The sequence below is a fragment of the Schistocerca piceifrons genome, chromosome 2 (assembly GCF_021461385.2).
Source record: "Schistocerca piceifrons isolate TAMUIC-IGC-003096 chromosome 2, iqSchPice1.1, whole genome shotgun sequence".
Taxonomy (NCBI): Eukaryota; Metazoa; Arthropoda; class Insecta; order Orthoptera; family Acrididae; genus Schistocerca; species Schistocerca piceifrons.
The window spans coordinates 703,379,504-703,400,552 of NC_060139.1; the positions used below are offsets into that span (position 1 = coordinate 703,379,504).

General features: G+C 40.1%; 1 protein-coding gene across 1 annotated transcript in view; it reads left to right on the top strand.

Moving 5' to 3' along the window:
* LOC124775764 (zinc finger CCCH domain-containing protein 13-like) overlaps nt 1-21,049 on the top strand; it is a 265,138-nt gene that overhangs the window by 94,518 nt on the left and 149,571 nt on the right. Inside the window, 2 exon segments of the mRNA XM_047250596.1 lie at nt 13,756-14,197; nt 19,298-19,468. Coding sequence (XP_047106552.1) covers nt 13,756-14,197; nt 19,298-19,468 — 613 coding nt within the window.

Below are 21,049 nucleotides of genomic sequence, written 5' to 3' on the forward strand. Positions count from 1 at the left end.
TTACGGTGATTGTTGCCACAGTTTGTATTGTGTGTGTTAGTTTCTAAGCATGACTGTATAATAACAAACAATTTGTTTTATTATTTGTGTTTTTTTATGCTGATTTCAAATATTGGTTGAGCTGCCTCTCATTTTCTTTTAAAATCACCTCTGTTATGGTTTCATCTGCAGCCTAACATACTGTTTCTTTTTTTGGTGGCAATGTTGAGTTTTCTTCTAGGATTCCAGTGTATTATTTAAAGGATACAGGTTCAAAGTAATTGCTAAAGAAAGTTAAATTTGTATGTTGAGAAATATAATTACGCAAAACAGTGTCATGGTTTTTCTTTTTGCCTGTATGTGCTTCTCTGATGCTCCTTGTTAACCATCTATGATCAGTGTGTCCAATTGTTCTCATGTGAATTTTTTGCTGGTGGATCATAATGAGATTCCACCTAGAACTGGCCAAAAGCTGATGTATTTTTTAATTATTTCAGTGAATTAGATAGTGTAGTGGTTAAGATAATTAACTTGAATTTGTCAGGAATGGTATTAAAATCTGTGTTACGCTTTCTCAATTTGGTATTGGAGGGTTTATCTAAACCACTTCAGGGAAATGCCAAAATACCGAATTACCCAATTGTAAGACGATCTTTAATGTAAACAAAAAGAAATGGTGTGCATCAATTTCTTTCTTGCATATTCTCTATGCCAGAGGTCTGGTTGTATCACTATTTTTAATCATATTCATCACTGTCATCATCACTGTTATCACCGCCACCACCACCACCACCACCACCACCACCACCATCATCATCTTCTTCTTCTTCTTCTTCATTTGAAAGCCTACTGGCTTTTCTTCCTTTCTGTCACTCCTCCCATTATCTGTCATTTTCTGAGCAATCTGTAGTATTAGACGTGCAGCACTTTTTGAATACTTTCATTATAGGTTCTTTTAAGATTCTGCTCTAGACAGTGACTCAACAGTGATATTGAGGGTTTCTTTAACTTTCCCCCTGGAGTGCAGGTATGATTTCCTTGAAGAAGCCACTCACAGTAAAGCTGTCGCAGGTGAGCCATAAAAGGTCAATTCACAACAACAACAACAACAACAACAACCGTTCCTTGACTGTGAGGTCATGACACCAGGAATTATCACTGGGTGTATGTTGCTCTTTGATATCAGATCCTTAATTTCCTGGATGTCCCTTTAAGAATCCAGCACCAATATTTCCCTTCTCTTAAGGGAAGAGCCAGATATTCTGTTCGACCACAATCTTCAATCAGTCTAGTATCAGGTCATGTATCATCCATCCCTTTTCTTGCCATTTAAAGATAAGTCTAGAAGGCAGCTTTTATTTTGGTACAATTTTTGTGTGAAGAATCACTAATGGGGTTAGCTTCTTTCCATTTATTAATAGAGCCAGCATTACTTTTATTCTGGGATTTTCATTGCCAAAACATCTTATAGAAACACTTTCAACTCCTTTCTTTTCAGCAGTAAAATTTGATGCATATCAGTGTAAACAAGTGTACAATCGGCATTGCTGATATGATGTAGCAAATAGTCATATCACTTTTAGACAGACTTTATGGCACTGATACTGTAAGTAGTTTTTTGTCAAATGCTGTGGGAAGGCACTGGGAAATTGTCGCTCTATCTTGTAATGTAAAGTCTCACCCTTTTCATCATCCTCCTGCACCTGCCGAGCATACTTGCTTTGTATTCTACGGCACATGCAGTTTGATAATGACTCTTTATTTCTAACATCATCTGTAGCTTGATTGCTTAAGTAATTGGGAAGCTTTCATTGTGTTTCTCTTGCGTGTACCAGACAACTTGCTATTTCAGTTCATGAAACATGCCCTGCTTCAGTCTCCTGAAAGTGTGGCATGTGGAATGAGTATTCTTTAATTTATTCTTCATCTGATGCCATCTATGAATATTTGCTTCCCTTGAGGACCAAATTTTCTCCCTGCTGCATAGCTGTTTGTGAGGCTTTTGCTTCATGAATCACCATTAACTAAAATTGGTGTAACATTCTTTGCGTGAAACCATTGTGAGTTGCAAACATGTAGATCCATATTTCTCAACACAGTCACAACTGTGATTTGCAATTGGCATTGATTACTACAATTTACAGTTCTTCTTAAGCAAACTAAATGACAACAAGGCTTTTATCTCTTAGCTCTGTACAGCAGAATTGGCAGAAACTGTAAGACATTGAGTTGACACTGCGCTTCACCATGTGCTTGTCATGCTTTAAAATTAGCAGTGTTTTAGAGCTGTAGCACCGTTGTTGAAGCTCATGTTTCATTGGTGTTAACGTGTTTCAAGTGTTTTTGTGAACATATTGGAACATATTTTTATCAGTTTTAATTTGTTGCCTTTAGAAATGTATACTGTTGTTGAGTATGTGTACAATTTCAAAGTCATTTCCATTCCAACTGCAGTTGGATCTGGGCAAACTGCAGTTTAAGCATGGTAAGTGTTCACAAAAATACAAGGAACACAGCTTATGTTCCCGTGATTGGTAGCCCTTCCTCTCCTCACATTCAGCCTAGTCCACAGCCAAGCTGGTGCTGTAGTTCCCCATTCGACCCTTCTAAATTTTTCAAATTAAATCTGTACATAAGCGTAGTTGCCAAAGCTTTACCTGGAAGTGTAAGATGACCCTCATATTACGCTGTTACACAACATAAAAATATTGACCTCAGAAACAATAGAATGTAGAATGACCCTTGAATTTTTCAAATGATGTGTTTGACAAAAAACCATTCTTATAGACTGGTAAATGCAGTAGTTTCTTTGGATAATATTCAGTCGATTCACAGAATATACCAATACTATATTATTCATTGTATCACTCTGTATGGCTTTCTGTGTAGAGAATCCTTTACAAAAGTGGAATACAGAAGCAGTTAACAAAACGTGTTGTGAAACATAGGATAATATTCTACTGCAGCCCACTTTCTCACCTCTCCCCTCCTCCCTCCCCCTCTCCGTCTCGCTCTCCCTCCCCCACCCACCCCCTCTCCCTCTCGCTCTCCCTCCCCCACCCACCCCCTCCCCCTCTTGCTCTCACTCTTCCTCCCCCACCTCCTCCCCCTCTCCCCCTCCCTCCCCCTCTCCCTCCCCCTCCCTCCCCCTCTCCCTCCCCCTCTCCCTCCCCCTCCCTCCCCCTCTCCCTCCCCCTCCCTCTTCCCCTCCCCCTATCCCTTCCTCCCCCTCTCCCCCTTCCCCTCCCCCCTCTCCCCCCCCCCTGCCACCTTGCACTCCCTCCCCTCCCCCTCTCAGTCCCCCTCCCCGTGCCCCTCTCCCTCTCCCCCTCTCCGTCCCCTCTCCCCTCTCCGTCCCCCTCTCCCTCTCTGCCCCCCTCTCCCTCTCTGCCCCCCTCTCCCTCTCTGCCCCCCTCTCCCTCTCTGCCCCCCTCTCCCTCTCCTTCTTCCCTCCAACTGAAAGAAATTAGGTGTAGCTAGATAAAAACATTTCTGTTTAGGCTTTACTGTGACTGTTATTGATACCGAATGAAAAACTTTTACTGTTCCCACCTACATGTACATCTATATCTCCATTAATACTCTTACTGAGCAAGGAGGCGAAGTGATTAGCATGTTGGACTCACATTCGGGAGGTTGACAGTTCAAACTTGCATCTGGCAACCCTGATTTATGTTTTCTGTGATTTCCCTAAATCGCTCAGGTAAATGCCAGGATGGTTCCTTTGAAAGGGCTTGGCCGACTTCCTTCCCCACCCTTCCCTAATCTGATGGGACCGATAACCTCACTGTTAGGCCCCTCCTCCAAATCATCCATCCATCCATCCATCCATCCATCCATCCATCCATCGATACTCTGCAATCCAGCTTACGGCGTATGGCGGAGGACATCCTGTACCACTATTAGTTATTTCCTCTCCTGTTCCAGTCACAAATAGAACAAGGGAAAAAATGACTAATTTCTCATGTCTTATCTTCATGGTCCTTATGTGCAGTTTATGTTGGAGGCAACAGAATTGTTTTGCAGTCAGCTTCAAATGCCGGTTCTCTAAATTTCTTCAATAGTGTTCCTTGCAAAGAACGTCACCTTCCCTCTAGGGACTGCTATTTGAGTTCTTGAAGCATCTCCTTAACACTTGCATGTTGTTTGAACCTACCAGTAACAAACCTAGCAGCCCGCCAATGAATTGCTTCAATTTCTTCCTTTAATCCAATGTGGAGTGTATCCCAAACACTCGAGCAGTATTCAAGAATAGGTCACACTAGCTTCTTATATACATTCTCCTTTACACATGAAACAAACTTTCCTAGAATTCTCCCAATAAGCTGGAGCTGATCATTTGCCTTTCCTACTATGATTCTCACAGACTCGTTCCATTTCATATTGCATTGCAATATTATGCCCAGATATTTAAATGACCTTAGTGTGACAAGCAGGACACTATTATTGCTGTATTCAAACATTACATGTTTGGTTTTCCTACTCATCTGCATTAACTTACATTTTTCTACACTTAGAAGTAGCTGCCATTCATCACACCAATTAGAAATTTTTCTGAGTCCTCTTGTATCCTCGTACAATTACTCAGCATCGACACGTTCTGTACACCACAGCATAATCAGGAAACAACTGCAGATTGCTGCCTACCCTGTCTGCCAAATCATTTATGTATACAGAGAATAATAGTGATCCCATCATACTTCCCTGGAGCACTCCTGATGATATCCTTGTCTCTGAGACACACTTGACTTCAAGGACACCATACTGAGTTCTATAACTTAACAAGTGTTTTGAGCCATATGCTTGTACCTTCTTTAGCAGCCTGCAATGTGGCACTGTGTAAAATGGTTTCTGGGAATCTAGAAATATGGAATCTGCCTGTTCTCAGTATATTATCTGAGGAAAGGGCAAGTTGAGTTTTGCATGAGCAACGCTTTCTAAAACCATGCTGATTCATGGAATTAGCTTCTCGATCTCAAGAAAATTTATTATATTCGAGCTAAAAATATGTTCAAATGTTCTGGAGCAAACCGCAATGCATTTTCGAGATTTAAACCTCCTTATCAAGTGGATTTATGTGGATCAGTATGGCATTGTGTGTTGTGTTATGTCTGTGGAATAACATGTGGACTGTCTAATAAAGAAAAATAAAACATTATTTCAATACATGTACTGAAATAGAATTTTGTCTACTAGATAGTGCATGTCCTGAAGTAGTACATATACCGAAATAGTTTTGTTTTTCTCTACTAGAAAGAGCCACAGGTTGCTCCAAATTTGTAACACAACACAAGTATACCATGTTATTCCACATAAAGCCATCTGATGAATGTGGTTTGAACCTTAAAAACACTCAGTGATTGGTAACAGTGAACTGCTTTTTGCTTAATATTGCTGCAGTTTGTGTGGTGTTTGTTTTTTGTTTTTTTCCCCCCATAGTGCATGGATTTTATATATCAGATCAGTGGATTTTACATTAATTATGTTACTGGACTTTAACTCTCGGTTACAACTTGTTCTCTGAAACAGATATTTCTCTTCCTGTTTAAAAATATTTTAATCCCATGTGTTCTACACCTGTTAACCACAGTTCTATTGAATTGTTCCATCATGTTTTTTTTGAAGGAGATGGTATTACACATGCAGAAGTAATATGTTTAACAAAGAGTTAAATTTTTCAACAACATTGTGTCCTTTGATTAAGGTTTCTCCAAACACTGTGATAGTCATTGATTATGTTTTTCTTTTGTGATCTGAACCTACCTGGTTGGCAGGCGTGTGTAGTCATAAGCATTTAACTTGTATAATCAGGTAATGTTATGGATAAGGTGAATAAAAAATTGTTTTATCGGCAGAACACTTAGAGGATGTAACAAATGTACTAAAGAGATTGCCTACACATTGCTTGTCTTTCCTCTGCTGTGTTATTGCTGTACAGTATGGCAACATTACCAGATAAGATTGGCAGAGGATATTGAAAAAGTTAAGAGAAGAGCAACTGGTTTTGTATTATTGTGAAATAGGGGAGAGATTGTTAGAATATGATGAATGAATTGGGGGAGGGCATCATTAAAACAAAGACGTTTTTTGTTGCGGTGAGATCTTTTCAAGAAATTTCTGTTGCCTATTTTCTTCTCGGAATGCAAAAATATTTTGTTGACTCCCATCTATGCAGTGAGATATTACTATTTTAATAAAATAAGAGAAATCAGAGTTCACACAGAAATATTTAGGTGTTCATTTTTCCCACGTGCTGTCAGAGTGTGCAACAGCTGAGAAATAGTCATAATGTGGTTCTGTGCCTCTGCCAAACACTTAAGTGTGAATTGCAGAGAAATCAGATAGATGTAGACATACTGTTAATTTTTATCTGTAAATAATGAAGGTATTTGTATCTAAGAACAAGTTGTCACTGGGTCTTGCACTGTGAACTTCAATCACCTTTGGCAATTTTACTATGGGAAGTACCATAAAACTGGACATCAACACAAGGTGTCCATGATCAGTACTGTTGTTGTTGTGGTCTTCAGTCCAGAGACTGTTTTGATGCAGCTCTCCATGCTGCTCTATCCTGTGCAAATTTCTTCATCTCCCAGTACCTACTGCAACCTACATCCTTCTGAATCTGCTTAGTGTATTCATCTCGTGGTCTCCCTCTATGATTTTTACACTCCTCGCTGCCCTCCAGTACTAAATTGGTGATTCCTCGATGCCTCAAAACATGTCCTACCAACCAATCCCTTCTTCTAGTCAAGTTGTGCCACAAATTTCTCTTCTCCCCAATTCTATTCATTACCACCTCATTAGTTATGTGATCCACCCATTTAATCTTCAGCATTCTTGTGTAACTCCACATTTCGAAAGCTTCTATTCTCTTCTGGGTTGGTTGGTTTGTGGGGTTAAAGGGACCAGACTGCAACGGTCATCGGTCCCTATTCTCTTCTTGTCCAAACTATTTATTGTCCATGTTTCACTTCCATACATGGCTACACTCCATACAAATACTTTCAGAAACGACTCCCTGACACTAAAATCTATACTCGATGTTACCAATTTCTCTTCTTCAGAAGCGCTTTCCTTACCATTTCTAGTCTACATTTTATATGCTCTCTGCTTCGAACATTGCTGTTCTTTTGCTCCCCAGATAGCAAAACTCATTTACTACTTTAAGTGTCTCATTTCCTAATCTAATTCCCTCAGCATCACTCGATTTCATTCAACTACATTCCGTTATCCTCGTTTTGCTTTTGTTGGTATTCACCTTATATCCTCCTTTCAAGACACTGTCCATTCCGTTCAACTGCTCTTCCGGGTCCTTTGCTGTCTCTGACGGAATTACAATGTCAGCGGCGAACCTCAGAGTTTTTATTTCTTCTCCATGGATTTTAATTCCTACTCTGAATTTTTCTTTTGTTTCCTTTACTGCTTGCTCAATATACAGATTTAATAACATCGAGGATAGGCTACAACCCTGTCTCACTCCTTTCCCAACCACTGCTTCCTTTTTATGCCCCTTGACTCCTATAACTACCATCTAGTTTCTGTACAAATTGTGAATAGCCTTTCACTCCCTGTATTTTACCCCTGCCACATTCAGAATTTGAAAGAGAGCATTCCAGTCAACATTGTCAAAAGCTTTCTCTGAGTTTACAAATGCTAGAAACGTAGGTTTGCTTTTCTTTAATCTATCGTCTAAGATAAGTCAGTATTGCATCATGAGTTAAACATTTCTTCGAAATCCAAACTGATCTTCCCCGAGTTCGGCTTCTACTGGTATTTCCATTCATCTGTAAAGAATTCGTGTTAGTATTTTGCAGCCGCGATTTATTAAACTGATTGCTTGGTAATTTTCACATCTGTCAACACCTGCTTTCTTTGGAATTGGAATTATTATATTTTTCTTGAAGTCTGAGGGTATTTTGCTCGTCTCATACATCTTGCTCACCAGATGGTTGAGTTTTGTCAGGGCTGGCTCTCCCAAGGCTATCAGTAGTTCTAATGGAATGTTGTCTACTCCCGGGACCTTGTTTTGACTTAGGTCTTTCAGTGCTCTGTCAACTCTTGATGCAGTATCATGTCTCTCATTTCATCTTCATCTACATCCTCTTCCATTTCCACAATATTGTCCTCAAGTACATTGCCCTTGTATAAACCCTCTATATACTCTTTCCACCCTGCTGCTTTACCTTCTTTCCTTAGAACTGGGTTTTCATCTGAGCTCTTGATATTCATACAAGTGTTTCTCTTTTCTCCAAAGGTCTCTTTAATTTTCCTATTGGCAGTATCTATCTTACCCCTAAGTGTTATATACCTCTACATCCTTTCATTTGTCCTGTAGGCATCACAGGTTAGCCATTTTGCGCTTCCTGTCGATCTCATTCTAGAGAAATTTGTATTCCTTTTTGCCTGCTTCATTTACTGCATTTTTTAATTTTCTCCTTTCATCAATTAAATTCAATATATCTTCTGATACCCAAGGATTTCTACTAGCCCTTGTCTTTTCACCTTCTTGATCCTCTGCTCCCTTCATTAGCTATGATTAAGTTAAGCACAGTGTAAATTCTACCAGGCGGCTTCCTCTTTCACTCGTTACCCCCCATTCCATATTCAACTACTATGTTTCCTTCTCTTCCTTTTCCTACTGTTGAATTCCAGTCACCCATGACTATTAAATTTTTGTTTCCCTTCGCTATCTGAATAATTTATTTTATCTCATCATACATTTCATCAATATCTACATCATCTGCGGAACTAGTTGGCATATAAACTTGTACTGCTGTGGTAGGTATGGGCTTCGTGTCTATCTTGGCCACAGTAATGTGTTCACCATGCTGTTTGTAGTAGCTTACCTGCACTCCTTTTTTTAAATTCATTATTAAACCTACTCCTGGATTACCCCTATTTGAATCTGTATTTATAACCCTGTATTCACATGACCAGAAGTCTTGTTCCTCCTGCCTCCGAACTTCACTAATTCCCACTATATCTAACTTTAACCTATCTATTTCCTTTTCTAAATTATCTAACCTACCTGCCTGATTAAGGGATCTTACATTCCATGCTCCGATCCGTAGAATGCCAGTTCTCCTTTCCTGATAATGACGTCCTCCTGCGTAGTCCCCGCCCGAAGATCCAAATGGGGGACTATTTTACCTCCGGAATATTTTACCCAAGAGGGTGCCATCATCATTTAACCATACAGTAAAGCTGAATGCCCTTGGGAAAAATTACGGCTGTAGTTTCCCCTTGCTTTCAGCCGTTCGCAGTACCAGCACAGCAAGGCCGTTTTGGTTAGTGTTACAAGGCCAGATCAGTCAATCATCTAGACTGTTGCCCCTGCAACTACTGAAAAGGCTGCTGCCTCTCTTCAGGAACCATACTTCTGTCTGGCCTCTCAACAGATACCGGTCTGTTGTGCTTTGTGCTTGCACCTATGGTACAGCTATCTGTATCGCTGAGGCACACAAACCTCCCCACCAACGGCAAGGTGGGGGGGTGGGGGGCGGGTGTACTATCAGACAGAAAATCAAAATTAAAGTCACCTTAAAACATATGTCTCCGTTTAAGTCTGCATTACTTTATTAAGAACCTATTCAGCTGCTTAGTGAAAAATCAAACATATTTTCTAGGTTGTCTGTAAACTGTCAGTACTGCCATTAACTTGTCTATTCAGTTTCCATGTTGTGGCGCAGCATTTAGAGATATGTTTGCCTCAATGTTTGTATCCTTTATGGCCTTATACCTAATACTGATTTTAGCTTTCATCCATCTATATGTATCTGTTTATTCATCTCCAAGTAATGTTCAGATAAACATAAAATATCCCTTTCATTTTCCATTTTCAGTATTAGTAGTTCACCTTTTCTACTTTAAGGGTCTTGTGTGGTGATGAAAGACGACAGTATATGAGTGTTCTTTCAGATCCGCACATTTGTCCAAACTGTAGTATTTTGCAGAATGAGATTTTCACTCTGCAGTCGAGTGTGTGCTGATATGAAACTTCCTGGCAGAATAAAGCTGTGTGCCGTACCGAGGCTCGAACTCAGTACCTTTGCCTTTCACAGGCAAGTGCTCTAACAGTATTTTCCTTTGCTGCTAGTTGTTCCAAATGAATCTATACCAGGGCTTAACAACTGGCCGGTTTGGAGCGCGAGTACTCGCGTCTGCTCAGGCACGTGCTCGCGAGCACCTGCAAGGTCGCGGAGTAGGGAGGGAGGGGAAATGTGCGCGCACGTTTGAATAGGGCCGCAGCGTGCCTATTGAATTCGCGCCGACTGTGTAACGTTTAAAGTACTACGATCAACTCTTAACAGTCACTTCGCTGGTTAAGAATCATGTCAAGTCTCCGTTGTGTAACCCCAACCATGCTTTTGCAGTTCAACCCCCATTGGGAGGAATTGTATCCGTTTACTGAAAAAGATGGTGTTGCAAAATGTTTAGTATGTCACAAAACGCTGAATTCTTTTACGAAATTTAATTTGCAGCGACATTATATGTCGTACCACGCAAAAGACTACGGACGTGGAAAATGTGATTGACCAGGTTGTGCACAGGAAGTTATTAAACTTAAAAGGAAGCTATCCGAAGAAGATCTGGACGATGAAGAAAAATCAACTGAGGCAACTCTCAGAGTGGGTTACAAAATTGCTTTGCTTTTAGCAAAATCCCTGCGCCCCTTAACTGATGGCGATTTAATAAAAGAATGTTTGGTAGTTGCAGCGGAACATTTGTGTCCATCTCAAGTTGAACAGTTTCGGATTGTGCCATTAACTAACATGGCCATTATGCGTCGCATACAGGACATGGCAGACGACGTCCAGAGCCAGCTTGCAAATATCTGTAAAGATTTTATGGCGTATTCTCTAGCTCTGGACGAAAGTGTTGATATCACTGGAACAGCACAGCTTGCCATATTTATTAGAGGGGTTAATAGAGATCTTCAGGTGAGGGAGGAGCTCCTCGATGTAGTAGCCATGAAGAACACTACAACCGGAGGTGATATTTTAAGTAGTGTTGAAGAAAGTGTTGAAAATATAGGATTGTCGTGGTATTCTTTAGTTTCAGTGTCTACAGATGGTAGAGGCATACACTAAGCTAATAAAATTATGTGGCACGTGTACATTCTCCTTTATTTGTTTCATTTGTCACAGTAATAATTCGTGAGTGATATCCCTGCAGGTGGCCGCGGATTTACATCGACTGGCGGCAGCTGTTGTGTACACCACGTGACTCTCCCCACTCTCCGCTCTGGCCCGGTAGTGGGGGTAGCGTGCTCGCGCTGCTCCGTGCTCGCGCCTTGCTGCTCACAGCTTGCTCCGCGAGCACGTATGTTGTGAAGCCCTGATCTATACACTGAGGTGACAAAAGTCGTGGGATACCTCCTAACACTATGTCAGATCTCCTTTTACATGGACTTAACAAGTCATTGGAAGCCCCCTGCAGAAATATTGAGCCATGCTGTCTCTATAGCCGTCCGTAATTGCAAAAGTGTTGCTGGTGCAGGATTTTGTGCATGAACTGACCTCTCAATTATGTCCCATAAATGTTCGATGGGATTCACGTCAGGTGATATGAGTGGCCCAATCATTCATTCGAATTGTCTAGAATGTTTTTCAAATCATATGCAAATAGTTGTGGCCCAGTGACATGGCAAATTGTCATCCGTGAAAATTTCCTTGTTGTTTGGGAACATCTGTGAATGGCTGCAAACAGTTTCCAAATAGCCAAACATAACCACTTCCAGTCAGTGATCGATTCAGTTGGACCACAGGACCCAGTTCATTCCATGTAAATACAGCTCACACAATTATGGAGCCATCACTGGCTTGAACTGTGCCTTACTGGCAACTTGGGTCCATAGCTTTGTGGGGTCTACGCCCCTCTCGAGCCCTACCATCAGCTTTTATCAACTGAAATTGGACTCATCTGACCAGTTGTTTAGGCTGCAACCAATATGGCCACAAGCCCAGAAGAGACACCGCAGGCTATTTCGTGCTGTTAGCAAATCCACTCGCTTTGGTCATCTGCTGCCATAGACCATTAATGCCAAATTGTGCTGCACTCTCCTAACGGGTGTGTTCATTGTACATCACATATTAATTTCTGCAGTTATTTCACACAGTGCTGCCATCCACAGGCCACAGTGCCATTTGGGATTTGGTTGCAGATGTGCTGGAGTTACTCGGAGCAAGTACAGCCCCAAATTCAGGGTTTTAACCGTCTGCTGCCCTGGTTACTGCAGAGGCCCGGCATTATTTTAGATTTAGTGCAGTACAGGAGAGATTGCACTCCTGCTTCTGTTTTTAATTCGATATTTCCAGACATTTTAAATGAGCACAGCAACTACGTACCTGTCTTTGTGGACGGGTCTAAGCAGGGGGACTCCGTTGGTTGCTCTGTTCTTTTTCCGGATCATGTCCTCAACACCCGACTGCCTCAAGAATTTACTATCTTTGATGCAGAATTATATGCGACTTTTCAGGCACTGGAGCAGACTAAATTTCTTGTCTGTTTAGATTATCTGAGCACCCTTTTCTCTCTCCAACATTTGTACCCAGCATATAAAGTCATCCAGAATATCCAGGATGCCTTCCACCAACTACAACAACTGGGGAAGGAGGTGTCTTTCTGATGGGTACTTTGGCACATGGGAATTTCGAGGAATGAAAGGACAGATTGAGGCATGTTGTGATTCTCAGGTACTTCAGTGTGCCATCCCCGTGCATGCTGTCACCTCGCTGTTGAGATACAAAGTCATGCGTCGCTGGGAAGCCGAGTGGCTTTATATGTGCAGATCGCTGTCCCATGACAAAGTCACTTTGTCCTTTAGAAGTATTTACCATAAAAAATCACCTAGCAAAATCTTGAGGAATCACTAGGATAGGATGGATACTGCTTTGATCAAATTAGATATTACTGTTAGCCTTGGAAGTTGCTGATTTGCACACTGTGTGATGCCAGGAGAGGAGCATTAGTCACACCAATTGGTGAATGTGTCACACTCCCCCCACCCCCCCACCCCACCCTCCCCCACCCCCCACCCCCCCTTTTCCTTCCCACCAGTCTCCATTTAAACCTGGTTTACTAATTATTAATATGTTTGATGGAACACTTGAATCAAGGCTTGTGCCACAGTATTCACAGTAGATTGATGAATGTTCCCATTGCTGTTCTTGGCATCGTTCTCAATCGTTCAGTTGAGGTTGTGGTCTGAACTGACGCTTGAATCCCCAACTATAATTAATTGATTGTGTATGAGGTTTCAGAATATTATTTGTTGATGTAGAGCATATAGTGTGAAGTGGATGGACCATTTGTACAAAAAAGGGGATTTAGAAAAAAACTCTTAATATATCTCATGTATGGATTTCCAGAGATTCTGGGACAAATTAATGCTGATGACATATTTAGATTTGATTTGTCAGTATATCATTGTCCTAATTAGAAAAAAGCCAATAAATCATTTATATTATGTCTCACATGCAATGTGGATATCTGGGATTGATAATTAGAGTCACTGCAGTAGATAAGAAAGGTTTTAATGCTCTGAAGGATAGTGTGATTGATAGTATTGTTTGTATCTAATGAACTGATAATACAATTAAAATTTTTGTTTTTATTTTACTATTTATAAAAAGTATTTTCTAGTATTTATTTTCAAAATTATGGCGTCATTTACTTTTCTCTGAAGGTCACCTAGTCTGTAATACTAAAATAGTTTGTTTCCATCTTATTCATTTTTACTTTCTAAACAAATTGCATACATTTTCATTTCAGGTGTAAAGCATAACCTGTCACCTCGCCCAAATAGATCTTTGTCATCTGATCGAAAAGATAAACGTAACAGGAGCAGCTCTCCACGATCACAAGCAAGAGACAGGGAGAGAGACAGAGAGAAAGAACGTGAGAAAGAAAAAGAAAAGGAAAAAGAGAGAGAAAGAGAGAAAGAAAGAGAACGTGAAAGAGAAAAAGAAAAGGAAAGAGAAAAAGAGCGTGAACGTGAACGAGAACGAGAACGAGAAAGGGAAAAGGAAAAAGAGCGTGAACGTGAAAAAGAAAAGGAACGAGAGAGGGAAAGAGATCGAGGCAGAAGTCGATCTCCGAAAGCGAAAGGGAAAGAACATTTATCTCGCTCCCCAAGGAGGTCACCGAGACCTTCTAAAGATACCAGGAAGAAGGACTCTCCTGATTTAGGAAATTCAAAGGATAAAAATTACAGGTACTGTGTATTTGAGGCATTATGAATGAACGCATTTGGCTTTGAATCTCCTTTATAGACTTATTACAGATGATTTTATTAAAATTATGTTTGAATAAATTGATCTGTTTGATGTCCATTTTGTTTTTTTACTAAGACAACCGTAAATGATTTATGGTTATTTCCTGTTGAATTTTGAGGAAGGCTCCAGCAAGTCATGAAGTAAATCCTTAATTGATTGCAACACAGCCATTAACTAAGACGTAGGGTAGTACTAAAATTGAATACTACACTCTTTATCTGACAAAAAGGTGTTTCATATTATGTCAACATTTTGTTATGTTATTTTGTGATGTTATACACTGTGTGCCCAGAAATAATGTCAGGTTTTTCTACTTGGCAGAAACATAACACCTTCCTTAGAAAAAACTTCTGGTGGTGATGACCTCTATTTGTGAACTAACTTTAATTTGTGGTAATTTTGTCCCAGGTAGTAGACTTGTCAGTTTGATTGGAAAGTTTTAAGAAATGAGCTCATTGTAGTTAATTATTTGTGACTGGTTCACATGGACAGGCAGAGGGCAAATGTGGAGACTGGCAGTCTGATTTCTCCCATTTGCCCAAGAGTAGTCACGTGGCTGCCCCATCAGCAGAATTCTGTTCAGACACACAGGAGGGAGGGGTTCATTAGTTACCAGGAGCACCAGTGCTAGGTGACTAATAGTGTCCCTTAGGAAAATACTGTCTATGGTAAGAAAGAAACCATTGTGCACTCTGTATGTTTGCTGGAAGACCTTATTTGAGATGTGGAGGAGGTTTTGCCTGTAGATATCATGTGATCAGGTCATTGCTCAAGTCAGGACCAATGATGCCTTTCACTTGAGTTTTGAGAACATCTTTAATTCCTGCACGTGGCTAGAGAAAGTGATGAAGATATTTGTCCTTGGTTGCAGGCTGAAAGGTGAGATTTCAAGCTTCTCCGAAGAACGTTGAGAATCCCATGTTCAAAGAGCAAAATGGGTTTGTCAGTAATTTACAGAGACTGAGATTCTTATAGCTAATTCCCAAAGCATTTGTAACTGTGTCCAAGAATTCACCATTCACCAGAAAAATCGTTGTGGCCTTATTATGCTTAGAACTGTGAACTGGATGAAATCAAAATCAGGAAGCTCCAACATATTTTATGAAAAGATAGGTTATATTTTCTGGGGAGGGGGGAGGCGGTGTATGTTCATTATAATAAAAAATAGTATTATGTCTAGTGAGGTAAGAATTCAGTCGACCTGCAAACTAATCTGGATGCATATATAACTGGCTGAGATGAATTCAAATTAGGTACCGGATGCTTTTTATGGTCATCTGATGCTGCTACAACAATTATAAATTATTCAAAGAAAGTCTAAGCTGTATTCTGCAAAAGTACCCCAACTAGTGGCAGGAGGAGAGCTTATAAATTATTCAAAGAAAGTCTAAGCTGTATTCTGCAAAAGTACCCCAACTAGTGGCAGGAGGAGAGCTTAGCATGCCAAGTGTAGACTAGGACGCCTGCATACACTGCCGTTGGTGGAGAGGACAGGCAGTCCTAAAGCAGTTCTGAAAACTTTCTCCAGAAACTATCTTCATCAGCTAGTTCAGCAGTCCAAACATAACAGAATTTTTTTTTTATATCTTGTGGCTACAGATAGACCCAACCTTATTGACAGAGTCAGTAAAGAGGCAGGGATTACTGACCACAATGTTGTTATTGTAATAATGATGGTTAGTTGAATCATTAAGTTCATCAAGAAGGCTAGGACTTTTTCTTTGCATAGCAAACCAGATAACCAGTAGCTAGGAACTTGCCTTACATTGAATGGACATCATTCAATATGAATGCAGTGGACAGAGATGAATTGTGTGCATGAATTTGAAATAATCAATTTTTCACACTGGGAAGGATGTGTTATATAATTAGTTTAAGGGTGGGAAAGACCCACCATGATTTTATAACATCATTCAGAAAATAAGAAGAAAACAGATCGTTGCATTCTCAGTTCAAGAAAGTGTATAGAAATGCTGATGGACACATGTTTGTAGAAGTAATTGTTTATAAGGGGTGCTACACATGACACATGTTACAAGTTTCACATCATACAATAGTGAAAGAACTTTCTGAGAATCGTAGAAAACTCAGATCATACACAAAATTGCTAAACGAATCGAAAGCTTCTATTCTGTCACTCTAATGACAGCAAAAGAACAGAAAAAGCCTTAAAGCTCACAGTTAAAAAATTCTTCACACTGCAGTGTTGTAAAGCCTCCACATGACATCATCAAATAGATGACATAGAAATGAGTATTTCTGGCACTGAAAAGCCAGTAAACCAGTTGAAAACAAATAAAGTGCCAGCTTCTGATGGAATTTCCAGTTTGATGTTATGGAGAGTAATATTGTCCCCTTACTTAGTTTGCATATGTCGTTAAACTCTCACACATCCAACAGTCCTAAGTGACAGGGGATGCACAATTTCCTCCAGTTATATAGTAAGGGAAAAAGAACAGGTGCACCCAGTTGTAGACCAATTTCCTTAATGGCAGTGTGCTGCAGGATCCCTGAACATATTCTTGGCTTGAATATAGTGAATTTCCTAGAGAAAAAGAAGCTTGAACTCTGGATGACAGGTAACAGGCTGCTTACACATGTTTAGATATCCTGTTTGATGCAATGCTATAATTGACATCAGGATTGTACAAGACAAATGTGATAGAACTGTTGCTGTCTGTGTACATAAATTATCTGTTGGACAGAATGGGCAGTAATCTGAGACTGTTTGCTGTGTACAGTAAAAGTGTTATCATTAAGTGATTTGAACAGAATTTTTATTTGTTGCAATGTATGGGAGTCTATGGTTTTTAGTATGGGTGGGTGGAAGAAACATAGCAATAATGTTCAAATACGGTATTAATGGTAGTCTGCTTGATTCACCCATTTTGAAATTTATGGATCTTTGTACATTGATAGGATAATTGATAAATGCCTGTGTAGTGCAGAAATATAAATCTTCCACAGTACCATGTAGAAATGATAGAAGATCCCTGTAGTCAAGTCCATTCTCTTTCCATCTCCTTTTCTTGTCTCACTCTTTAACTGGCTGGGTAGTACACAGCTGAAGCATCAGTATAAATTGCATCTGCATCATCCTGAAGTTCTAAGAGTTGATCAGTATACTGGAAAACCCAAAAATGTGCATCAGCTTGTTAATGTATTTCATGAAACGTCGTCATAAATGTGGTAAGTCTTGAGGCACCAAGCACAAAGTGATGTTCACTAGTGCTTGAGAGTGCAGGAGAATAATTTGGCTGGTTTGACCTAGTGATTGGTTGCCTCTGGGAGTCCTACATTATAATTTGACTGTTTTAAGATTGAACATATAACGAAATATGCCTTTAAATGGATCGTTGGTTTTCTGTATAGTCCCTGTTAATAAAGCAAAATTCATCCAACAGTTTTAAGCATGTCACAAATGAAAGAGATACATTGCATTAATTTTAAAGATATATGCATAAATGTTATGATCAAATTGAGGATTATTTTATTGGAAGTATTTTAATATGCACTGTGTGACAAAAGTAATTAAAACACAAAGAATATGTTGCCAGATGTCAATATATAAGGGTCAGTTAAATGAAAATAAGGCAGATGGAAAAAAGAAAGTAAACAGTTTATTATTTAGAAAGTAATCACCATAACTGTTAATACAATTATCTGACTGTGATACAAGACAGTCAAGGCCTTCATGGAAAAATGTTTGTGGTTGCCTACAGAAACATGATTGTACTCATGCATGCACTTCTTCATCCAAAGCAAATCAAGTCACGAATATTTCTCTACAGGGCACCAAAAATATGGAAATCGCATGGGAAGAGATCAGGACTGTATGGAGGATGTATAAGGGCTTCCCAGCAAAACTTCTACAGTGTACTTGAAACAACCTTTGCAACATGTAAACCACACAAGGGAGGACCTCTGTGTTGTGTACTAAGCACATCGTAACTCCGTCACATCTGTGCCTGCAGTTTGAGAACAAACAATGGACTCCCTGCAAAATTTTGTGTCGTGCCCCACCTTTGGTCGGAGCAGTAGCTAGACTAAAGAATTAGTGCCCCATGCTTAGGCTGCCATTGACAGTACAACACAAATGTCTGTGGTGCCATGACAGTGAAACATGGACTGATATTGAATGGAGTTACCTTGTGTTCAGTGATATATTGCACTTTTGCACTATCTTGGATGACCGTAGTCTGTGAGTATGGTGATGACCAGACAAGAGGTCCCTTTCTTCTTTGGAGAGGCACAGTGATGTTACTCCAGGTGTTTATTGTGTGGGATGCTATCACAGCTCGTAGTGATTGGCGGAACTTTGAGGACACAAAAATATGTCACAAATGCCCTGAGTCCTCTTGTGTTAACACAATAAGACAGTATTTTTCATTAGGATGGTGTTCATACACACAGGGAATGTATCTCTGTGAACTTTCTGCATGATATTAGGGTACTCCTGTTTCCATTAATATCCACAGATCCATCCCTGATAGAACATATGGGGACCAGCTCATATGTCATCTCTGTCCCAGTGCCAGTGTCCAAGATTTGAAGGACTAAGACAGTCCAGGATTTGAAGGACTAAGACACATAAGAAATTGACGGAACATTCTTGACAGGAGAAAACTTTATGCCAGGCTGCCAGACATGTGTCTTTCCTGTACAGTGGTCTTCCAGTTTTTAGACACAACTCACAAAGTGAAATGTTAATCCCTGCATCACAGCCTCAATGTTACTAGTAAAACGAGATACCTGATTTTTAGAGGAATATTTGCTGCAGTGAATATTCATTATAGCTTAAAACTATTTGCTATCCTGGGATTCACACCTAGACACACATCATTTGCAGATGAAAGTTTTGAAATCTTGATCAGGAAGTAATGGCAGGTTTAAACTTATTGCTGTCTTTCCCACAGTTTTGTGTTAAGTGTGTAACACCCCGAAGTCTTTGCCAATAATGAGGCATTTTATTTCAGTGGATTTCCTGCATACACACATTTTAAATTTTAAATGATGAACATCTTTTGTTTTTGTTGCAGAACTTCTCCAGGTAAACCTCGGAGTCTCAGTAATAGTGGCAGAGCACGGGATAGCAGTTTAGATAATAAACGACTTTCAGGGAAAAGCTCACCAAATATTGTTAGGGATGTAGAAAGAACAGATCCAAGCAGGGAAGGACGTGACAGCTGGGGCAAGCCATCTGATTCAAGGTAGTATATACTTGTCATAATCACTTTATTACAGCCAGCATTGTAAACATTTCAGTCAGAAGACAGGGTTCACTTGCGGTATTGAGGTATTTTGTGTAACAATTTAATGCAGTATAAGTTCTAAGGTAAAACTCCATTCTCCAGTTGGTGAAAGTTTGACCTGTTGACCATCAGTATTACCTTGAAGTCAATTCCTTCAGTGATGATAAGGGGGTGATTTTGCCGATTTCATGTCCCGCAGTGGTTTATGGATGATAATATATTAAACTACACTCGATCTATTGAATTAGAGTCATGTACATAATGGTGTATAGCTTCTCCTTTCAGCCTGATGATTGTGGCATCATGTTATAGCATGGACTCCAAAATACATTGAAAGTGTTTAGGAGTCTTTCTGATCCCTGACTGCCCAACCCTCCCCCACAACTAGTAGAAATAAGTTGGACCTGTGTCAAGCCATGCGCTCCATCTTTGAGTTTCTATTTTATGCACTTAATTGGAATGAGGTCATGTAATCTGCAGAACATACAAGTACTCTTGTCACCACAGAGTGTTCTTCAGAACTTCAGAAAAAATTTGTGTTTGATGGGTTGGGGCAGTGTCTACAGGCGGCTATATTAGAATAAGTGGATGTGGGGATACTTAGGTTCTTACATTTTCTCCAGTGAGAGTTGTTGACACATGCGTAAGAGGCTCCATTTCATCCATTGTAAACATTTCCGCCTCGAGAATACCTTCACACCAACCTGAATGGTACCCTGTTGGCAAGTCAACATGACTTCATGTTGTTGTTATCATACTTGTAACCTGCCACCTCTATATACCAAACGTTTTCCGTACTTTGGTATCCTATCACAGTGTTCCTGCCCTTGTCCTAATCTCTGTTCACTGTGATGTGCAGTGAGTACATGATATATGAGGTTGTTGTTGTTGTGGTCTTCAGTCCTGAGACTGGTTTGATGCAGCTCTCCATGCTACTCTATCCTGTGCAAGCTTTTTCATCTCCCAGTACCTACTGCAACCTACATCCTTCTGAATCTGCTTAGTGTATTCATCTCTTGGTCTCCCCCTACGATTTTTACCCTCCACGCTGCCCTCCAATACTAAATTGGTGATCCCTTGATGCCTCAGAACATGTCCTACCAACCGATCCCTTCTTCTGGTCAAGTTGTGCCACAAACTTCTCTTCTCCCCAATCCTATTCAATACTTCCTCATTAGTTATGTGATCCACCCATCTAATCTTCAGCATTCTTCTGTAGCACCACATTTCGAAAGCTTCTATTCTCTTCTTGTCCAAACTATTTATCGTCCATGTTTCACTTCCATACATGGCTACACTCCATACGAATACTTTCAGAAATGACTTCCTGACACTTAAATCAATACTGGATGTTAACAAATTTCTCTTCTTCAGAAACGCTTTCCTTGCCATTGCCAGCCTACATTTTATATCCTCTCTACTTCGACCATCATCAGTTATTTTGCTCCCCAAATAGCAAAACTCCTTTACTACTTTAAGTGCCTCATTTCCTAATCTAATTCCCTCAGCATCACCCGACTTAATTAGACTACATTCCAT